General features: G+C 32.2%; 2 protein-coding genes across 2 annotated transcripts in view; one reads left to right on the top strand and one right to left on the bottom strand.

Annotated features, from left to right (window-relative positions):
* LOC132733694 (kinase D-interacting substrate of 220 kDa B-like) overlaps nucleotides 1-1069 on the bottom strand; it is a 56031-nt gene extending 54962 nt beyond the window's left edge. Inside the window, exon 1 of the mRNA XM_060720357.1 lies at nucleotides 1006-1069. The gene's annotated coding sequence lies outside the window, so the exon portion shown is untranslated. The remainder of the gene's footprint in view (nucleotides 1-1005) is intronic.
* Nucleotides 1070-7950: 6881 nt separating this feature from the next.
* On the top strand, nucleotides 7951-17157 carry LOC132733691 (peptidyl-prolyl cis-trans isomerase G-like). Its single transcript, XM_060720352.1, has 4 exons — nucleotides 7951-8060; nucleotides 8950-9024; nucleotides 9716-10123; nucleotides 12579-17157. Exons 1-4 carry the CDS (start codon nucleotides 8029-8031, stop codon nucleotides 14497-14499), a joined length of 2436 nt encoding a protein of 811 aa, XP_060576335.1. The 5' UTR covers nucleotides 7951-8028; the 3' UTR covers nucleotides 14500-17157.
* Nucleotides 17158-17525: the final 368 nt, after the last annotated feature.

Genomic DNA, 17525 nt, shown 5'->3' with positions numbered 1-17525 from the left:
CTTGGCGCAACACATCGTCTTGATGTGGTAGACATTTGTGCCAAGTTATTTCAAAATCCCTCAATGTATGATAAAATTACAGTCCCAACACAAATTAAGTGGGGACGCACAGACGGTGCGATTATAATATGCCTGCCTTTGGGGGCATAAAAATCACTGCAACCAAGCCCATTACGTCTGATTCCTCTGATATATTGGACTATACAAATCCTGTAGCCTGGAACTCTATTGTATAGATCTATATAGGTCATATTCGGTATTTATAGTGATATCCGCGGATATCACTCATATTTGGTATTAAGACATACCGTCTATTTACCCATAAATCAAAGCCGCAGTTAAAAAATTTAAATCTCCCTGAATCTTTATTTTGTATAATTTATTTTGATCCTTTTGTCATAATATTTTCATGGCAAACATCACTGATATATAGTTTTTAGCTTTGGAATATACAGATATTTACAGACATGTCAAACAGGTTGAAGAATTAGGTCACGCCATTGTATCGATGCATTGTGAGAATCGCTCAGTTAGTCAAAGTTTGGGAAGTCTGAACAATCTTTATGTTAAATTTTTTAGTCAATTAGAAACAAAGATGTCTGCTTTAAAATAAATTAAGGAACTTTTAACAGACAGTAAATGTACACACTATTTATAAGTCGATTTATTATCTACAATGGCTTACGTTTTTGATCATTTTTACGCCACAAAAACAAATGCGAAATATTTTCGTGACACTGTTGTAACTGTAAACAATCAGTAGGTGGCGCATTTTGCAAGAAATCGAATGACTTCACTTGTAAATAGATCGATAAAATGAATAGCACGATAAAATGAATAGCACGATACAAAGGGGGTTCACTATATTCTCAGTTAAAAATTATAACTGAACAAGAAAACATTTAACACGAAAAATGCAACCGCAAAAAATTCTAATACCTAATTATAGTATGATAAACATATACGCCAATACTCTATGGATAAAGCGAATTCAATGTTACTTACAATGAACAAAATTTTCAGTTGTTGTTGTTGTTAATGATTGACCCGGAAGCAAATAACATCATTTGCGCATGCGCAGTAAAATAACTATATTTGCGGTTGAACACCATAAATAAATTATCCTTTAGACTGTAAAGTATTAAATATGGCTTGTATAACACACACACACACACACCAAGATTTCAAGAAAAAAAAGAGAAAGAAAAAAACACGGCATAAGATATCATATATTAATTAATTGAAGATTGTAGTCATAGCCATGTAAATATTTTAGTGCAAATAGTCATTTCACTCATCTCTGAAAAAAATCTGACAGTCTGTAAAGTTAAAAGACAAGTTAAAAGCCTATAGGTTTTCTGGAACCTCGTGCATTCTTATGTATCTTATCTATCAGATAGAAAACAGCAGCAAATAAGAATAGAAAACACTTTAAGCTCGTGAGCTGTATAGGAGCCCCCAGATCAATCCTTCGCCATAAGTTGTTTAATATCTTGGTTAATTCGTGATTTTTTTTTTGTAAATAAATGCACATTATATAATTATGCAGATGACAACACCTTGAAGAACAGACTTCCACTCTAGAACAAGAAAACCATTCCCTTGTAAATTGGTTACACTTTCATAAAATGGAAGCAAACTCAGACATTTGTTTAAAGCTATCGCAGTTCGTAAAAAATTCAATTTCAATTTCCAAAACATTATTTATTTGTAAAAAGGCAGAAAATCAGTTGAATATCCTCAAAAGTCTAGCTCATAAATTAAATCAAACAAATAGGTTAACAGTCTTACATAATGATAACCGCTGTATGAACACATCTGCAGCTGTTTCTAAATTAAAAATTTTACCATTTCATGTTTAAATGTTGAATTCTTTAAGTCTGTGCTAAGGGGCATGGACGGTAATTTGCACTTGACAGTACCGTCCATGGCTCAATAAAAACGAGCCTGCAACATTTACAATTTTGCCGTTTTGGACTTTCTTTATAGATTCTTATTTTCTCTATTTTACAAACTTTTATCTTATCAAGCTTTCATATTTGTCCATTGGCATGGCCTGCTCGGAAAATAGTGTAAGAAAATTAGCCTCTTGTTTTATCAGATCTTATAATTAAAAAAAACATATGTTATGTCTTTAAAATTTATTAGTTTTTAAGAATCTCATCAATGTACTAAATTAAAATATATTTAAAATACAATTTGTATGCACATTGCCAATCTATAAGATTTATAGGAGACTAAAAAATACTATTTAAACATAAAAAATACTCTTGCTAATTTGAACCCGAGTCATGAACCTGTGTTAACATGCTGGTGTAACAAGATACCTTAGATATGAAATACGATACGATGGCACGACGGTGAAAGCGCGATGGCACGATGGTGAAAACGCGATAGTACAATGGTGAAAAACGCGATGGTACGATCGTAAAAGCGCGATGGTACGATGGTGAAAACGCGATGGCATGATGGTGAAACGCAATGGTACGATGGTGAAAACACGATAGTGAGATGGTACGATGGTGAAAACGCGATGGTACGATGGTGAAATCACGACGGTACGATGGAGAAAACGCGATGTAACATCGCGTTTTTACCATCGTACTATTGCGCCATCGCGATTTCACCATCGTACCATCGCGTTTTTATCATCGTACCATCGTGTTTTTCACCATCGTACCATCGTGTAATCGCATTTTCACCATCGTACCACAGTGGATCGCGGTAACAGACTAAATCAAAAATCACGGCTGTCCAAACGGAACACCGTATTAAACAGCTTTTGTTTTTGTAACAGGTTTTCAACCATACAAAATCGTTCCATATAGTACTTCGTAAACAACATACATACTTTGAAATTCCAATTCTTACATCTATTACCTTAAAGGGAATTATAGAATTTGCAAATGACTACTTATTTTTACTATTTATCTACCTTACATATTACTTGCCCATAAATATATTTGTTTATTTAACCTGCTTACATTCATATTACTTAAAAATAGAGAAAATCAGAATCCCTTAAGAAAGTCTAATACGGCAAAATTGAAAATGTTGCAGGCTCGGTTTAATTGAGCATGTTCATGGACAGTACTGGAAAGTGCAAGCTACTGTCTACGCCCCTAGCACCGGCTTAAGCAGAATTCAACATTTAAACGTGGTAATGGTTAAATTTTAAATTTAGAAACATCCGCAGATGCTCCTCTAGTTTGCTAACACTGTTTTCCAACAAAACAAAAATTACAGGCTTCCAACCAATATCGATTGCTACAAACTGCTGCATTTGGAGCATATCTTCCAACATGCAAAAATTATCGCCCAGCTCTACCTGCTAAGCATAAATACAAGAGAACGTATTACATCCCCAAACAGTCGATGTATATGTAATTACTGGTACAACAGTAGCTCCTGTACATTTTTGTATTTGCTTTATTAGGGATTCCTCCAAAAGCCTTAGTTTAAGCAATAAACATTTTTATGCTCAATGGGCAACCTGCGCAACAGACTCTGAACGTCGTGTGGAGGTTGCGTTCTTTGAAGGCCGCCCTTCCTTGTTGATCTTGTTTTTCATATTTCAGCGGTAATAGAATAATCAAGATGTTCGGTCAATACACGACCAATATATTTATACTGTGTAACATAGTTTAAAGTTGTATCACCGTTTATAAACACATAATCTGAACAAGTTAAAGATGAATTTTGGAAGTGAAGAATGTTGGATTTTAGTGGATTAACATCCATATAATTTGTAACACACCAGTTGCGAAGAACATTGAACATAGTTTGAGCATCATTTTCACTCTCTCCTATAAATACAAAAAAAAAACATCATCGTCAATTAACAGGACTGATACGTGTTCACCATCAATATCAACCCCACTGCCTGTGGCTTTCAATTTCAAAGCCAGATTGTTAATACACAGATTAAATAGTAACGGTGACCAGGAGTTCGGTTTTAACATAAAACCAATCAGCATTAAAGTTATTCAGTTTGACAGAATGATGTACATTTTGATAAACAGCATTTATCAGTTGACCGTGAAAACCAAGTCTTGACAGGCTAGTGTAATAAAGCTCTCTAATGATTGAGTCAAATGCCTTTTTTAAAATCTATAAAGGCAGAAAAAGTAGACAGGCGTTGTTTCTTTCTAGTATCAATAATACTGGTTAAAGATTGAATGTGATCTACTGTACTCCGACCTTGTCTAAATCCATTCTGACACTCAAAAATTATACCATTTAAGACATTTGGTTGTAACTTCATGCTGTCTTTAAGATCCTCCAAAATAGAAGATTCATGGTCATTTACGAATGGATTTTGACAGAAATATGGCCCATTTGGAGCGTAAAGAATTCCCATTTTTATTGTTGGTCATTTGCTTATTAAAAGTTTAGATATCGTTTAATTGGGATAGAATTAAAAATGTTAAAGACATTAGGACAAACCTCCGTGTTAGCGCTGTCTATATTTAAATAAGATACATGGTGTCGGATTGCTGGCACAATGACTAATGGGTACCCGTCATGTCACAGTATAAAACGAGTACTACTTACGTTAGTATGATGTAGGCCTAATCATGGAGTGTATGTATATCTGTGGCCTAATGAAATTTTCGTGTCGTTATGCCTCCCCTTTAATTTCAACAACTGCGCAGATCTAAACAGACTCACGTCTACGTAGCAATTTTTTGGTTATTCTTAAAGTATGCAGTGCACAACTAACCATTCCTTCAAAGCCATTTTACGCGTGCGTAAAACCTTGCTTGTTAACATTATTGACTATTTATGATCATTTACGCTGAAGGTATTCACGTGAAGATAATTACATTTCTTCGGGATCATAATTGCATGCCACAATTCAAGACGAAATTCATCCAAGACATAAAACTCTGACATGGAAATTGCTAAAATATGGCCCTTTGTAAACTTATATCTTATCTCGTCAAAACTGGCACGGTAACAGCAAAGATATTGATTCTCAGCTATCAATGAAACTGGACATGCTTTTTGTATCGACTAGCGCCAAATAATAGTTAGCGCCCGGGCCTGCAAGTGAGGTAGCTCCGTTTGACGGAAAGGCCGATAATTATTATTTCTGTGCTTATTTCCATGTATATCATATTTCAGAAATGCTTTGATTAAAAATATATTGATAAGGAATTATCTTAACTATTTCAGTTGTTGAATTGTTTACATAAAACTATATATTTATGTTTTTGTATAAAACAGATTTCGTGATGAGGATGTGATCTTGTGAAAAATGCGGATAAAAATCCTTAATTTCAACAAACGGGTACTAAAATATATTCAACTGACAAGTGAACTTGTCAAACCGAGCCTGCAATATTTACAATTTTCCCGTTTTGGACTTTCTATAGTGATTCCCATTTTCTTTATTAAATTAAATGAAACTCATTAGACATTATTACATCTTATCTTGGATTTAAACCATTTTATCGTTTAAACTACTGAAGTAACTTAAATCTATGATAAAAGAAATAATTTTGATTGAAATATCGTAAACTATATCTACATTAATATTGAGATGTACCTCATGCATCATCATATTGGATATATACATGCATTTCTCTGGTCATTAGATTTTCTAGGGTGAGCAGTCATGTGGACGATTTAATGAACGAAATATATTTAATACTCGCAAACTTCTTCAACAAGGCTATCGCTATCATTATTCACGTTGATATTTTACTATAATTAAAGTTGTAACTAGGACATTATTTAGGACACGGCCTACTGAATTTTCGACCCATATATCCTATAGTAAATCCATCACATTTAAGGCTAAATTCTGGACAAAACAAATCCGGTACCTAAACTTCATGACCATTTCTTTAAACACCAATGCAGTCCAAGTAAATTTAGCACAAAAAAATAATACATTAGCCCTTGGAGTTTTTCTGCAGCTTTTAATTTCTGCACGGATTTATATTACATAAATCCGTGATTTCTGTAATCACTATAGAATATTCCAAATAGTAACTGGTGTGTATTCTTGTGCATAGTGCCTCATGAAACCTTCCACCCAGAAATGAAATCCTGCAAAAATACATCAAAAACAACCTTTAAAGTACTCAGAAATGATACTTCATGTACATAATTACTAAAGATATACTTAAAATATAACCAGTATCAATTAAGATGATATGAAATAGGCCATTTCAAAATTTAAAAGAACTACTTTCTAGACTACAACGGGCTGGGTCTAATTCCGTACCGGGGTGACACCTATTGTGAAATGTACAAAAGAAGAATTTGATTTGGTACTACAAAACCTCTTCTCAAAACGGAATACAGCACGGCTTAGAATATAGTCCTTCTGCGACACGAATGTCAGACGTTTCACTCCCAAGACGTTTCACTATTGAGACGTTTCACTCCCAAGACGGTTCACACCTAGACGTTTCACTCCCATTTTGTCAATTGTATGGACGTTTCACTCCCAATTTTTAGATGTTTACTAGGAAAGTTGACACATTTTAATTTCATTAATATCAAACATTGTAAAAAGGAAATTCAATTTAATGTTTCATTTTGTTGATTTCAATGGTATTGTTAATACAAATTATTAGAAGATTACTCATTTAATTATGGGTTGAGTGATAAGAGGTGTAAATGAAAGACAAATTTCTTCAATATCACTTTTATTATAAGTGTAACAACATGAGGAAATTCTATTTACTAAAGTAAATTAAAAAAAAAAATAGAATAACATAGACAGAACAACAAAGACTTTTTATAAGTATCAGTTTAAATATTGAAATCACTACCAATAAAGTTACTAATATAATTCAAATAATAAAAAATATCAATATCTTAAATAATAATAAATATATTGACTATATACATGTAATGATTTTTTTGTAAGTCTTAAACAATGATATGCGAAACATGCGTATAAAATATATTATTTTTTTTAAATTATTTTCTTCATTAATTTATTAAACAGTAGCCAATAAACTAACTTATGAACAGAACAGAACAGTTCTCTGTTCTGTTCTGTTCTGTTCTTTACAAACTTAAGTAATTTTGGTGTTATCTCATCGCCTAATTAGTTGTATAAACACTGAGACAATCAACTTACAGTTTGACACCACTATTAAATCAGTTGTATAAACACTGCACTTAAGCATCAACAGTTTACTAATCAGTGGTTTATTGGACCATTAAACTATTTTTTGACAACAGCCAATTTAAACACAGAAACTTCTCCATAAGTTTTGTTTATATAATAATGAATTTTAGTCACAAAAAATGATTATACATGACAAATATTGAAAAAGTCCCAATGCTTCTAATTTAATTTAAAGATATTTCTGATTTCAATGGACATTAAATTTTTTTACATAAATGTATATCGCAAAAGCACTACTGTATAGTATACAAGCATTAAATAATTTAACATTTTTTATCCCATCATCATGTTTAAAATTAACAACAAAAACACACGTTACTCAAAGTTAATTGTTGTCACAAGATTGTTATGCTTTAAATTAAATATTGCCTGTTGAGTCCATTTTTACAAAAGATCAAATAATTAGTTATATTAAAGTGTTATTTTAATCAAAAATATTTTTTATTTAAGTGAAATAATGTGATAATTGCACATATGGATCAAAGAATAGAAAAACACCTTATTTCATTACAACAATAAAGAAGATAAAATAACTGAAATGATAGAACTTAAGGTAATGAGTTTTAAGCCATTGAAAAAAAGTGAAATCCCCATTTTTAATTGATTAAATTTAAGGGTCTATTTTAGTTCAATCCAATATTTTATGTCTATTTTAGCATATCATAAGTATCAAAATAATTTTGGTATAAAAAGGGAGTGAAACGTCTTCAAGACGTTTCACTCCCATTTGGGAGTGAAACGTCTTGGTGTGAACCGTCTTGGTGTGAACCGTCTCAATAGTGAAACGTCTGTCTACCCTGCGACACGGTGCAAATGTAGAAATAAATTAGTAAATCATAGAATAATGAAATTTAGTTGATTTAGAATTTTACAAAATGAGCGAAGGAGAGCAAATTACGCTAGAAGGGTATTTCATTTTTGTTACACTTTGAATAGCAGATATGTGTTCACAATATACTTTGAAATGCTTGCTTAAATATCGATACACGAATGCACACAATCTACTCGTTCAATTGGTCCTACCTACTATATGGGTGCCTGATATTTCCGTGGTACTTAACTGTTTAACACAGACAACAAAAGTTATAAGAATAAAATTCTGAATAAGATAATAAGTTGTATATGTTACATTTCAATAAAAATACAATAAAAAAATGAAAGTAAAACTCCTGGCAGGTGCATGAAGTCTATGAGGCACTTTAGACTTAATGCCTAATACCTTGGAAATATGGGTACCGCAGAAATATGAGGCACCAGTATACCTAGAACCACAGGCGCTAGTCACATAATCAAATATTTTACATAATCAGCCGATATATGTATATCAAGATATCTTATTATAGTCCATTTGGAACATAAAAAAGTTTGTTTCAAGCGCTTGTGCATAGGACATTCTATAAATAATTGAAAAATATAAGCAAATAACTAGAAAATAACGGCAAATATACCCCTCTACAATAAATTACTGAAAGGAATGCAACGCCTCACACTCGATACAAATTTTATCTAATTACACATGTGGAAAATCAAATTTCAGCAAACTGGTTTAGCCATTCCGATACACAATACCTTTTACAACAGCTGATATTTTAAATCAAAGCATGACATAATAATAAATTGCAAATATTCACTTAAATATCCACAAAATGTTTTGTCTGGCACTCCATGCGCTGATGTCACTGACTACACTGCTATGGAGATTCTTTTATATAAAAAATCAGTTCAATCTATATTTTAAAGTCATAAGGAATATTTCATAGTGTTTGTTTAATAAAGAAATTCTTTATTTTCCACAGACAAGCTGTTGAAGAAATTCTGAAAGAAGCGAGAAGATCAAAGGAGCTTGCAAATGACTTGGGAGCATTTGGATGGTATAAAGTTTCTCTGTCTGAATCTTTCGTTTTCTGTCTGAATCTTTTTAAATAATAGATGTTTTACAAGTAGAACTAAAAGTTAAAATTGAAAACCATATATATGAATGCTGGAGACAGGTATAACAAATATTTATAGATATTCAGTATAGAGCCAGGCTTATCTGTACACTTTACAGTCTGATCTGAGATGTTCAAGCTGTTTTCAGTTTTGATTTTGAATTCTCTTAAAGTACCAATAAATTGTTTAAAAATAAGGACAGGTAAGTTCATTACACAAATTCAACACCATATTTGGAAATAATAACCATTGTGTGAAAACAATATGTAGTTTAAATTTAATACTTTACGCTAAATATCTCTTCCACATTGACTTTTATGTTATAGATGTACCACATGTTCATCAGCAATAATTAAACCAGGCATCATGGTTTAACTGATATTTTCCTGTTGCACTTTTGGCACTTTTATTCTTTATAAAGCGATTTGAAAGAACAATTTAGTTTATGTTTATGTAAACTTAAAAAAATGTATATTTGGATAAGTTATAACAAGATTGATATTATATTTAAGGTAATTATTATTATATTGATAAGTGTATTTTAACATTCTTTTGCATAATTGCCGTATACAAACTGTCTGTGCCATTAACAGTCTATGATAAAGTGTTTTAATTTATTTCGTACTCTAGGAAGAAACGAGATGCTCTGCCAAATAAACGTTTCCTAAATAACACCTTGGTAAGCACACTTAGACATGGCTACAGGGAAGACAAAAAGCACAGTATTGGAAGTAATAGAAAATATAATGATCATATGAACAAGCGGCACACACGGACCAGAAATTATTATGGTAACCATGGTAACAGACAAGAAATCATTGAACCTGAACCGGACGGCCCAGAACCTGACTACGGAGAATTCGATGCAATTGCTTACTCGGACAAATGTACAGATTTGTATATTAGAGATTCACATCGGAAACATTCCTTTATGAAAGGCAACTTTGTAGAGAAACGTCACAAAGGTAGTTCATCCGAGTCAGAGGAGTCTTACACAGAATATGACGAGCCTCAGTCAAACAAACATCATCATGATAAGTGTTAATATGTATTTCAAACTATTCGATAGTATAACTTTGCAGTAGATGTCTCTCGGCTAACCATTATTTAATGAAAGTAATTTCAAGCTGTTGGTTAATTGACGACCACATACATTAGACAGAGAGTAACTCTATCAAGATTTTGACAGAATTTGCCTTGACTAATTTTGTAAAGACAAATATTCAAATTTCATGAATATGATATCATAGAATGGGGTTGCTGTCTCGAAGTCTTTCCACCTCTTGTATAAAATGCTGTGAATGGAAAAAGAAAAAAATTATAAGAATGCTTGTAAATAAGCAGTGATTAATCTAGATGTGCGTCTTGCGTAAAATACGCTTAAAAATTGAAAAAGACGCACAGTTTCAAAATATGTGCGTTCAATTTGACGCATGCAAATCTGGTAGTTTATAATCCAAAATATCACGATAAGTGATTTCTATGTACCGTTTGATTACTTTAATTTCATCAGTTGAATAATTTATCAATTTCTTCAGTTGAATAATTTAATTTCCGATGATTACAGGTGCAAGACTCATCCCCCATTTGCTTAAAACATTAAATCCCAAGCAATTGTTGCTTGTGATCGGTAACCGCCTATTATCGGCATTAGCCAATCAGAGCGTCCCTTTTACATGAGAGCGAATCGCCTACAATGGTGAAATATAAAACGAAGTTGAGGCAGAGATCTGCCTGCGCCATTGGCGCTATTAAAAATAAGAATGGCACAGGAAAATCGTCAGCAAAGAACCAAGGGCGCATCTAAAATCTGTGTCAGACTTATATCATATGTTAATTTGTCATCCAGACAAAACTGGTACTAACAGCAACAGGTTACCCATTCCCCTGTAATTACGCATATTCTTGAGTTTATCCATTTCCCTATAGCATTTTTCCAAGTTATCTACTTATCCCTTTCCCACACAGATACGCATTTCTACTACCGTAAATTTAATCCAATAAAGCATACAAAAAATCATAAATCTACTTAATATTTAAAATAATTATCGGTAACTGAAAAAAAAGTGTTGCTATTTTAAGAAATGCTGTAAGTTACAGTATAATCTGACAGGTGTGCAAATTGATTTCCCCTAAGGTCACTCAAGTTCACGCAAGCTTTGGCTGATGGAGTGTAAAAAAAGATGTCTATTTCGTCATCAGAATATTTGACAGGGTGATTTACCAATCAGAGAAACATTGTGCAAGACTTTTTTTCATGATCAAAAGGTCTGTCTGTGTATGCTTTCTACACAGAGGCATACAAGGAGCAATAATTTAAGTCATCAGTATACAGTGTGACACGGACATTTTGTGCAAATTACGAACAATTAAAATTGATAATGCACAGTATTAGACATAAGTAGTAAGAAAATAAATTATGCAAATTAGAGCAGCCAATAAAAAATGTTTTGCCTGCAATTAATATTAGTACCAAAAATAACTTTTTTGTACACTAATTTAATTACTTAATCCCTTGTTATAAAAACATGCAAATCATGTCAAGGATTAAAAAAATTTATAAAAAAATTCTGCTATAACACATTTATTTTGCTACATGACTCATTGATTTTGCTACAGGACTCATTGTTTTCAATCATGTGCGTCATCTGACGCATTGTAAGGAATTTCTAGATTAATCACTGAATAAGTACATGTATATATCATCTCAGCATCATACATGTAGTAATAGAGTTGTCTAATATTATGATCTTATGTAAAAATTGAATAATAAACAATAGAGAATAATGAAAGAACAAGAAGAATGTTATTAAATTTGCTTTCTTAACAGTAATACCCAAAATATAATGATGCGAAGTGTAACCAGTTAATCAAAAACACTATCGAACATCCAAATATCAGTTAACAAAATTGATACTTTAGGACTCAGTTAATAATGTATCAATACATTTTTCCATCATAAATATTGTGGAGTAAAGTAATTCAGAATTGTTCATATAAATCTCTACTCCCAGAGTTAAATATATTAAAAACAGCCATATGACAGTGTTTATGTTATACAGCAAATTGACAATGGTTAACAAAGACAGGCAATCATCAGCTTGACAGGTGTATTCAATAAAAAAACTTGTCACTTATATGATTTTAGTCGCCTTTTTTAAATACTGTTACTAAAAAAAAATTTATTCTGAAGTACTTGATACATTCACCACTTAAGGTCAGATTTAAGTAATTACATGGATGTCAAAGTATTTTTTTTGAATTTTCAAGATTCATTCCTTGCATTTATCGTACTTGTTACAGAATATTTTTCAGTGTATCAAAACAGAAAGTAAAGGTTTGTTGGATTGTGAATGGTGCTGTTTCTATAAACAGTCAACTTTACAAAAATACCAATGTTATTGTCAAATTTGAACTGTTTGGGAAATTCCCAAGGACTTTTAACTGAAAAAAGTATGAATTGATAATTTAATTTTTATTATTTTTTTCTCAGGTTTAAAAGCAAATGGTCAGATACTGGCTCTGCTGATGAGTATGCTGAGGAGTTTAAGGAAACCTCTAATAAAAGAAATCCAAATGATGAAAAGAAGCACAGTCCAAGGACACATACTTCACACCGTCCTCACAGAAAAGACAAAAAAGAATCTCACAGACACTCAAATTTCAATGACAGTGGTAAAAATAAAACAGGTCATTCTTATAAAGACTATGATTACAAAAGAAAAAACTATGAAAGAATTAATGATGGTGCTGGAACATCAAGGCAGAGTGAAGGTAGTGAGTATACTGAAGAGAATGCCATAGAACATTATCAAAGTAGAAAGAAAATGAAGAAAGAGAAAATATTTATACCAGAAACTGATGAAGAGACTGATAAAGAATGTTTAAATTCAGGTACAGAATCTGCTGATAATACTGATAAACCTGTAAAGAATAAAGGTAAAGGAAAAAAATCCAGAAAAATACCTCATGATGGTAAAGATTTGTGGGAAAAAATCAGTTCCAGAAGCATGTATGCTGATATAGAGGAAATGAAAATGAATAAAGATGCAGGAATTCTTGATCAAATAGATAAAAAGGAAAATAGTAGAAATTTTAAGCAAATGAAATTAGATAGGGAAGAAAGCAGACGGAAATTTCTGAAACAGAAACAAAGAGAAGAGGAAGAGGAATTGCAAAGGTTAGCAGAATTAGAAAAAGAGGAAGAAGAAAAAAGAGATGAAGCTGAGAGGGAAAGAAAAGAAGAATCATTAAAGCGCCTTGCAGATAGGAAAAGAAAAGAAACAGAAATGCGACATGAATCTGAAAGAGCAAGAAACGAAGTTAAAATGAGAAGATCAGCTGACATGCACAGGCAGGAAGAACAGATGAGATTGGCAGCTTTTGAGCATTTTAGAGGGCGTCCTCAAAGAGGACCATTTCGGGGTAGGCCATTTATGAGAGGTAGACCTTTCTTTAGAGGTAGACCTCCAAGAGGTTTTAGAGGAGGGTTTCCCATGTTTCCTCCAGTAAATCCTTTCTATGCAGGTTTCTTTAATGAAATTGATCCATACCTGTTACAAAAGTTTATTAAAGAATATGGTCATAAACTAATAAGAAAATCCAAAAGACGTGGATATAGTTCGGAATCAAGATCCAGATCACGGTCAAAGTCTAGGTCTCATAGATATAAAAAGAAGAAAAGAAGACACTATTCGGACAGTGATACAAGCAGTTCAAGAGACAGATCTAGGAGTCATTCTAAAAGATACTCTAGGTATAGTTCAAGCTCTTCAAGAAGTCGCTCAAGAAGTTACTCTAAACATAGGTCTAGAGGCCGAACAAGAAGTAGCTCTAGAAATAGATCCAGAAACCGTACCAAAAGTGGTTCTAGGAGGAAGTCTAGAGAGCGCTCTAGGAGCAGATCAAGATCACACAGGTACAGCTCAGACAGACATTCAAAAAGTAGATCTAGAAGTCATTCAAGAAATAGAAGATCTGATAGTTCTTATTCAAGTAAAAGATCTGATTCTCATAGAAGTGATTCTGAACAGTCAGAGAGTCATAAAAAACATAAAAAATCAGGGAGACATAAAAAGTCTAAACACAGGAAACATTCAAAGAGTAAGAAAAAGTCAAAGAAGTCAAGTGAATCTGAAGATGATGTGAGTAGTAACCATGATGATGATGATTTAGATAATGAAAGTAATATAGAAGAAAGTGAAAAATCTGTAGACTATGAAAATGATATTGAAGAGAGTGAAAAATCTGTCGAAAATGAAGAGCAATATTCAGACACTGGTGTTGAAGCAGAGGAAGGAGAAGTATCTGATGGAGAGATTGTATCAGATGGTAATGGTGGCCTCGAAACTGTATCTGATGAGGAGAGTGGGGAAGCTTGGAGTAGCTCTTCAGAAGATGGTGCAATAGACTAATAAATTTGCCAAAATTTGTGGGATATACATTAATATTTGGTCTTTAAGGTGCCATTATGTTCATTTTCTTTCTTATGCAGTTGAGCTGAATTGGTGATATGTAACAGTTGATACTGAAAAATAATAAGGATGAAATATAAATCTGTCAAAGTTATAAAAAAAATACACTTTTTATAAATTGAACATTACAGGTAAATTCCTATGGATATTTACAGAAATTTTCTTTGATCATGTGAGTTATTTATCATTCTTGCCAAGTAAATTATTGAATTTAAAGGAATTATGGAAAAATGTAAACTTATTTTGACTTTTACCAGTTCAATCACTATATACCCTTAGATGGGCATTATGTCACTTTGAATATTATTTTTTTTTGTACTTGTGGATAATTAATTTTAGAGATATCTTACAAATTCTGATAAAACAACATAATGTTTTTGACAAAAAGATGAAAATGTGTGGCTGTTGTGTATGGGTATATAAAGGATGTTGATATCAATTTTATCCACATTGTGATCATTTCTGTAAGAGGGTAGAAAAATTTAAATGTTTTCATAATAAAAGAATTGTTGATTTTTGATAAAAGAATTGTTGATTTTTGATTACTTTATTGATGTATTTAGATATGTTTTATAAAGGTTGTACAAAATCTGATGTTTATTGTGGCATATTTTATTTTTCTAAACTTTTGATTTTGAACTTTTTCGGCAAAACATGTAAATATGGTCTCAGAATTGGTCTTACTTTATGTCACTTCACACTTGTGATTCTCAGGTACCCCTTTCAAAAATTGTTCAAACATTTTGATCTTTATAAAAATTGTGGTTGCTTTGAGATAATTATTGGTAATATAATTTTGTAAGACCTACTTGAAGGTATTTTTCTAAAAGATTTTTGTGTCTAAAAATAAATAAATACATCCAATAAAAAGAAAACTACATGTTTGTATTGAAAATTCAATAATATGACTCAAAGGTCAAGGTCATTTTCAAGTTAAGGTCATTCATATATTGCTTAATTAGCATGAAGGTTTTTATGCTAAGTGTTTTATGAATTAAATTGACCGACAAGTAACAAATGTATGGTCAATTTTAGCAAAAATCATTAATGTTACGATTAAGGTCAAGCTTTTATGAAGGTTAAGTTAAGTTTGATATATTGAAGTATCTTCCTGTATGAAGACACTTTAAATTACAGCCAAATAAGAAAATGTTATGGTCTGTTTCAGCAGAAATCAAGAAAACAACCTTAATGGCCAAGGTCAGTTATTAGTCAAACACTTTTACTCCTGTCAAATGTTATCAAAAATAGTTCAGAGGTTTTTGAGAAGCTCACACAGACATTCAGGTGGTCAGACTAACAGACATACCACCACAAACCATTTAACCCCCTCACAATTATAATATGTGTGATGGGGGTGGGTGTGTCAACATGTGATTTATAGATACCGGTAGTTATTTTTGTATGCATAAGATAAAAGATGTTCCAGATGTTGTATAGACTGGTAATTTAGAATATAATCTGAGGGCAAGTGTCTCTCTATTTAATTGAATTTTATGATTATCTTTTGTTTATTGCAGGATTTTTCACATATAACCTTACATACTTAAATTATGTTACAGCTGAAATATGGGGATATTTAATTAAATTGTAATTTGGTTTATTGTTGATATTATTGGGGAAAACAAATCTGCAGTATAACGATAGATATAATATTATATGTGGTTAAAAAGTAATATTGACAAAACAGAATTGGAAAATTTGTTATAAATAATGTGGCAAAAACTATTTTAGTGAATTAAATAAAGCAATAAAAAATGTAAAAAAAAATTGTTCATTTTCCAAATGTTCAGGTCAGTAAAGACAGTGCAAGTTGAAATTTTGATTTGATGTGTTTACTGGTATATATACCTGTAAATATTTTTGCATATACATGTAATGTAATGAACTTTGCCTTTCATGTGGTAATAATTTTGTGACAGCTGTCTATTTTTAGCTCACCTGTCACAAAGCTTTTGTGATCGCTTTTCGTCCGACGTCCGGCCGTAATCTTTTACTTTAAACAACATCTCCTCATAAATCACTAAGCCAATTTCATCCAAACTTCACAGGAATGTTCCTTTGGTAGCCATGGCAACCGAAAGAAAAAACTTAAAATATCTTCTTTTAGAAAACCGTAAGAGCTAGAGCTTAAATATTTGGCATAAAACATCATCTAGTCAGTGTCTACCAAGTTTGTTCAAATAAATGCCCTGGGGTCAAAATTGGCCCCGCCCGGGGGTCATTGATTTTCCTTATTTGTATATAGTAAAAACTTAAAAAATCTTCTTTTAAAAAACCCAAATAGCTAGAGCTTAGCTATTAAGCATGAAACATCTTCTAGTGGGTGTCTACCAAGTTTGTTCAAATAAAAGCCCTGGGGTCAAAATTGGCCCCACCCCAGGGGGTCATTGTTTTTCCCTTTATGTATATAGTAAAAACTTAAAAAATCTTCTTTTAAAAAACCTTTAGAGCTAGAGCTAAGATATTTAGCATGAAACATCTTCTAATGGGTGTCTACCATTTTTGTTCAAATAAGGGCCCTGGGGTTAAAATTGGCCCCGCCCCGGGGATCATTGATTTTCCTTATATGTATATAGTAAAAACTTAAAAAATCTTCTGTTAAAAATCCAAAGAGCTAGAGTTTAGATATTAAGCATGAATTATCTGCAAGTGAGTGTCTACCAAGTTTGTTCAATAAAAGCCCTTGGGGACAAAATTGGCCCGCCCAGAGGGGGGGGGGGGCATTGTTTTTCCCTATATGTGTATAGTAAAAACTTAAAAAATCTTTTTAGATCTAGAGCTTAGATATTTATCATGAAACATGTTCAAATGGGTGTCTACTAGGTTTGTTCAAATAAAAGCCCCTTGGTTAAAATTGGCCCCGCCCCGGGGGCCTATATACAGGTAAGCGATTTCAGGGCCATCATGGCCCTCTTGTTTTGAACTAGGGGAAGGAAATTGAAACCTACTTAGCAGAAATATTG

The sequence above is a fragment of the Ruditapes philippinarum genome, unplaced genomic scaffold, assembly GCF_026571515.1.
Source record: "Ruditapes philippinarum isolate M1 unplaced genomic scaffold, ASM2657151v2 ctg1703_1_1_1_1, whole genome shotgun sequence".
In the NCBI taxonomy this organism is placed as follows: domain Eukaryota; kingdom Metazoa; phylum Mollusca; class Bivalvia; order Venerida; family Veneridae; genus Ruditapes; species Ruditapes philippinarum.
The sequence above is the reverse complement of the archived record's forward strand: the minus strand, read 5'-3'. Positions and strand labels throughout refer to the sequence as shown.